Source organism: Hippoglossus stenolepis, chromosome 13, assembly GCF_022539355.2.
Source record: "Hippoglossus stenolepis isolate QCI-W04-F060 chromosome 13, HSTE1.2, whole genome shotgun sequence".
Classification (NCBI taxonomy): domain Eukaryota; kingdom Metazoa; phylum Chordata; class Actinopteri; order Pleuronectiformes; family Pleuronectidae; genus Hippoglossus; species Hippoglossus stenolepis.
In genome coordinates this window covers 15,084,819-15,090,982 of record NC_061495.1, presented here as the reverse complement: position 1 = coordinate 15,090,982, position 6,164 = coordinate 15,084,819, and the positions used below count along the sequence as shown (strand labels likewise).

The 6,164-nt window shown below is 41.3% G+C and overlaps 1 protein-coding gene across 1 annotated transcript; it reads right to left on the bottom strand.

Moving 5' to 3' along the window:
* Positions 1-2,183: 2,183 nt before the first annotated feature.
* On the bottom strand, positions 2,184-4,403 carry LOC118120215 (helix-loop-helix protein 1-like). The gene is made up of 2 exons (XM_035174979.2): positions 3,788-4,403; positions 2,184-2,822 (listed from the first exon to the last, which is right to left on the bottom strand). Exon 2 carries the CDS (start codon positions 2,796-2,798, stop codon positions 2,469-2,471), a length of 330 nt encoding a protein of 109 aa, XP_035030870.2. The 5' UTR covers positions 2,799-2,822; positions 3,788-4,403; the 3' UTR covers positions 2,184-2,468.
* Positions 4,404-6,164: the final 1,761 nt, after the last annotated feature.

Here is a 6,164-nt window from a genome sequence, read left to right as displayed (position 1 = left end):
GACAGTTTCTCCATCGGGACACATTGATTCATTGATTCTGTGACACCACAGGTTTGAAAACCAATCCTGGTCCAATATGTCATTCATAGAGAGTTTGATGAGGAAACCAGTGCTACTGAGACGGGACTTCTTGGTGAAATAGTTATTGTATATCCAAACATAAAGTTCAAATATTTGATTATTTTTGCCTATTAACATGTAGACTAACCCTACTTTTCAATGGGTGAATGGGGCAGATCTTTTTTTTCAACATTTTGTAACGAAATTTATTGAGCTGAAATACCACATCAGTCACCAACTATTGGTGTGTTTACATGTTGGGGGATCTGCTTTTGAAATCGAGCAATATTCCAGTATTGTGAAATAAAATCACATTAGGCCTTGAGCACCTGATTACTAATTGGCCAAAGCTGGCAGCTGCCTGACCCCGACACCCCCCCGGGGGCCCCAAAAGGCCCCATAAGCTCTGGAAGGTGGTGATCATGTGTTCCCATCAGGCGTGTTCAAATAAAGTTTGAAGACATTCCTAATTTCAGCTGATACTTTGCTTGAAATGTCAATACTCCTGAATTAATTTGGGTGTAATCATATTAACACACACGATATGACCTTATAATATACTGGCATTATAATGGTATGAGAAAGTGAAAGTAAACCTTTGCACAATGGTGGTAACAGGTCACAAAAACATTTTCAAGAATGGTCAAGTGGATAGGAAGTTTTAGCTGTTAAATTTTTGTTTATGAAACATCAGAGGGCAGTGTTGCTCCCCCCAAACACTGACAAGTCATAATTAAACTGAAGAATTCATGTACAAGATGGACATAGAGAGAGTGACCAGAATGACCTCGAACCACAGCTCCTAACCTGTTCACACATGAAGGTAAACTTAACCTACACGTGAAAAAAAGTGGAATCTCCAGAAACTGTCCCGTGCATAGTCTTCAATAAAGAAATATAAGATACTGAACATTAATCATCACCTGCCCCATTTGTCTCAAAATATGATGTTAGGTTTCTCGTCCCGATCATACAGTGTGTAGTCCAGTGTGTGCTGTGCAGTGTGCAGTGTGCGGACAAAGGACTGTCACTCTTACTGCTGGAGTGGATACGAACAATACCCAGAGCCCCCTGGGCCACATTACGCTGAGGAGACTCGCAATAAAAGGATGAGAGAGGAGTAGAGAAGGAGCATAGACAGCTTCTGACTAATGGAGAGAAAAAGCTAAGAAAACACGCAGGGGTTCACATTCACTGGCTGAACTCACACGATATAAAGACAGGACGGTGTGTCAAAACACTGAGAGGACTGAGCATGATTCATTTCGGTATTTCTTATTTTTAACATTATGTATAATTAATTACATGTGATCAAATTTGAGTAAATGAAATGCTAAATTAGGGTCATTCACACAAAACCTATCAATGATTAAAAAAATAAATAATGTTTGGGTTCAGATTTAAATTCTAATAAAAATCATCCAGAGGGAGAGAAACCTCTGCAAAAACCAAGACCTCACACATGTGAGGAACAGCTTGTGTGGAAGCTCACCTCAAGAACGTTATTCAAATTTTAAAAAGAACATTAAAAATAAATTCAAACATTGCTTTTGAAAAAGCTTGTGGCTTCAGATGTATTGTAATAAAACTTGGATTTTGATAGGAAGACACGTGGTTCTGAAACGTCTTTAGCTTTTGCAGTTTATTTTCAACATTTCAAACGTACATTCATCAATATAGTGGAAACACACAGACAAGTTGACTACATTGTTGTATTTTATTTAAGATAATTGAAATAAATATGTCTACAAACTGGTGCGAACAGGAATCAAAACCACAACAGAGAGGCCGGAAGACACAAGAGAAGGCATCGAGCATCGCAATGTTTCAGTTTGGCCGAATATCACACAGCAGCTCTCAGAGTCGATTCCCCTTCTGGACAGTCCTGCAGATGTTAAAGGGATAGTTCACCCAAAAAAGAAAAAAGAAAATTCACTCATTATCTACTCACCACTATGCCGATGGAGGGATGAGTGAAGTGTTGGAGTCCACAAAACACTTATGGAGTTTCAGGGGTAAACAGTGTTGCAGCCAAATCCAATATAAGTGAAGTAACTGGTGACTGATTCTTCATAGCTAAAATAGAAAGAGAAAAATTACATAAAATGTTGTTTACCCCTGAAACTCCAAAAGTGTTTTGTGAACTCAAACATTTAACCCACTCCATCCATCGGCATAGTGGTGAGGAGATGATGGGTGGATTTTCATTTTTGGGTGAGCTCTCCCTTTAACCATGGAATAAAGTCAATGGGATTTACCCATAACAACCCCATGGTGCACCGTGCATGTAGTGTTTACATATATTACTGTATAACCCCACACAGCATCTTGAATCAGTATCCGGTTGCTTCCAGACACACTCAGCTGCAGTGCTGGTCACATCCGGCCTCAGTCCCGCCTCCAGCTGATCAGACACTCAGCACGTGGTTGAGATAAGAGATGTAGCAGAGAGCCAGTCTCAGGGTCTCGATCTTGCGCAGCCTCTTGTTGGGGGGGATCGTGGGCAGCAGCTTCCTCAGCTCCGCGAAGGCCACGTTGAAGGCCACCACGCGGACGCGCTCCCTGGTGGCGTGCGCGGATCGATATTTGGCGGTGGCGCGCCTCCTCCGCCTCTTCTCCTCCCTGCTGAGCGCGGGCACGTGTGCGGAGCCACGGTGAACGTCGTCCGGGACAAGGTGCTGCTGCGCGTCCGCGTGTCCCCGGGGCACCCCGGGGTGCGCACGGTCCGGACTGAGCATCACTGTCCTCACTGTACAAATGTCCTGTAGAAACACAGCATCTTTATGAGCCTTTCAACAATAATCAATAATAATCAGCCAATATTTAAAGATCATTTCATCACATGCAGATATTTCAAACTAACAAACACATTGACTTTATAAGCTGGTGCCGATGTAAAGTAGACGTATCCAGCGAATAGGTTATTATTGAATGAATAGTGTGGTTTTTCTGCACATATTGTCCTGATTTTACCTTGTATATATTAGATCCATTCAATTTATATTTTCTAAATTTCTCTATATCCCTTAGACTTAAGTGTTGCATGTTACTTATTACTTACTGATGCCTATTTTGACTGTTGCTGCTGTAATACTGAAAATGTCCCCATTGTTGGACTAATAGAGGATTTTCTAATCTTATTCGTCACATTTTTGTCTTTGATTCACATTCTTTGTTTGGCAAATCGACAAAAATATTTTTTTACTAAATACAAAAATATGAGGGACTGGTGCTGCCCCCGTGTGGCAGAATGGCTGCCTACGGCGCTGTCTGAGGTGCTGAAACAATAACGTCACAGCCCCCAAAATAGACAAATATTAAGAAATAATTAATTAAACGATGAATATTTAAAAAAAATCATAATTTTCTTCATTTTAAATTGAAATGAGAAAAATAAATACAGGCACCAAAATAAAACAACATTCTGCTTTATGAAATGACTAAATCCTTAAATGATTGGAATTCACATTCCACAACAGCTCAAAATATCGATCTTTGAGCGCAAAACCAGTTTAGCAGGTGAACTCAGTAACGACAAGGACGCTCAGGTCTGTATTGTTGGAAATTGTATCGCATTTAAAACACAGCAAAATGTATTTTACTAAGTTTTAAACAATCTTAACTTACGATCAGCTCAAAACCAGAACAAATATCCTTTAAATTACGCAGCAAAGCCAATACTGAGTGGAATCACAATTTGCCTGCGAGATCAACAGGAAATCCTTACCTTTCACATTCAGAGATCAGATCCAGCTGATTCCACATGATAAACAGGTACAGTTGTCTCCTCATCAGCCTTCAGCTCTTTGTTTTGATTCGAGTTAGAAACGGGACGTGGGTTCAGGTTCAGTCCGGCTCCATGTCCTCCTCCTCCATGTCCGTGCCCGGTGCGCATTTCCCAGTTCATTTAAAGACAGCGCGCCGTGTTGTTTTGTCCGTCTCCTCCATCAAACCTCAGCTCTGGATGTGCGCAACACGAGACGCATCCCCTGTTTTCTCCATAAACCTGCAGCGAAGTGACGACGCGCACAGCGGGATAACGAGAGCGTGTTTATCTCTCTTCCTTCACTTTCTACTCCCAGGAGACATCCATGATTACATTCGTTTTATTCTTCATCTCACAAACGTATTTGCAGCCTCATGAAACCACCTCCAACGACGCCACATTTCCCCAAGATCTTGATGTGTAAGGTTAAGTGAGCACCTGCGTCTAAACAGGAAGAAAACACAGTAAAATGTCTCATCACTTCAGGAAATTAAAAGCCTCCGTGTGGAGCAGCAGATTAAAACATCTGCTGTCGTCTATCCATTAAAACTTAGACAACAGAAAGAAAGCACAAGCAGCTCAGCCTTCGTTTCATGGGACACTAGGTCATTAAAACCAGTAGATACAGCACAAGATCCAGTAACTACTTAACTCAACCAATAGTGGCAGAACTGGATTCAGTTACTATGCACCTTCTAAATAGGATTTACAAACTTCCCTCAAACTACCGTCTTCTGTTCCCATTACTATGTGATGTTTTTTATGAACCTTGTTTTTATTCATTCATTTCTGTTTTTGTGTTGTTGCTTGTGTTTAATGTTTGTTGCTGATTGTGAATGTTCCTTGTTCTCAGGCCTCTCTTTCTCAATGTGACTGCCTGATTAAATAAAGATTAAATAAATAAATAAAAAATATATATATATCTGTGCAAGTGGAGCTGGGGCTGGTGATAACACAGATTCAAATGACAATGGGTCTGTATATTGCTGGGACTCTGTAAACCACAGTGCACAATACACAGTTTGGTCATAAGCTGTAAAATGTCAACAATGCACACACTCTGCCACTTGTATGAGAAATAAATTGAGATGCAAGCAAGAAAACAATGGTCACCAACTGTAATAAAGATTGTTCTATCCCTTCTCATAAAAGCCAGTTAAAATATATAATAATACAAAGCTTTTAATTGTGCATCAGTTTGCGTTTGTCTGTTGGTTATGGTCAGTTGTGGAAGGTGCACCACTGTGACTCTGGCGTCTCTCAACCTCCTCATCTCTTGCAGGGAAATGTCAGCACTGATCATCACTAACACAATCACTGTGTAAATCACCAGAGGGCCTCCACCTCTGCGCTGGCGGTGGGTAAACATTGCCTCAGACTTTGACAGAAACGGCACCGAACACTCGGCTATGGGATCATGTGTGATTACTGCGAGGGGCCTCGACGTATGGCTGACGTCGTTATCCATCTCTCCAATCGTTCATGTGGCCAGTTCTTGCATGTCGAATGGGGAATGAGCTGCTACACCGCTCGTCACGAGTGGAAAGAGGCATCATGGGATGCAATCGACTTCTCAGTCATCTAATGATGATCTGATTGATTTGAGTGCAGGGAATACATGCTCTACATCTCCCTGATGTGTCTGGACGTATTGTAGTTGTTTTTTGATTTGAATATGTCAGGAATGTAAAGCTCCTCAAACACTTGAGCCATTTAAAAGTAATTCAATTCAATTTTGACTGGATAAAGCATCACATTTACTGTCTCTATCCCCATCAAATGTGGTGTGGATTTGATATTTGGGTTAAGCAATTATGAAAAAGTGTCACATCCCTGTTTAAAAAAGTACCGAGGGGGGAGCTGGAGAGAAAAGTGTTAGTCTCAGTTGAGGATTAAAAGGTCATGTTGGTACGATCCTGAGTGTGTTTGTGGTAAATGTGTGTTTCATTGTAACCGAGCTGTCGGCAGTGTTTGCAGAACAGACACAGTGTGCACCATGATAAAAAAAACAAAAAGCAAAGACAAATCGAAATTGAAAACAAGAACGGAGCAGACCATGAAAGCAGACTCTTTGATTCGTGTTTCCTGTGATCTGCTTAACACAGATCACACATCACAGCATCTAATAGTTCACACGTAAGAAGCAAATCATCGATACGACAACCTGACCATTTATATAACATATCTGAAGATGTTGCTTTTGTACTTCCCTGCACGTAGTTGTCCGTTCAAAGTCCCTCTGCCCCTCTTGTCTCCTCTGTGCAGCTCTCCTGTCCTGCTTCAATTAGGTGGCTCAAGCGCCTACACCTGGGTGAGTGGTGAGGCATTCTGGGAGATG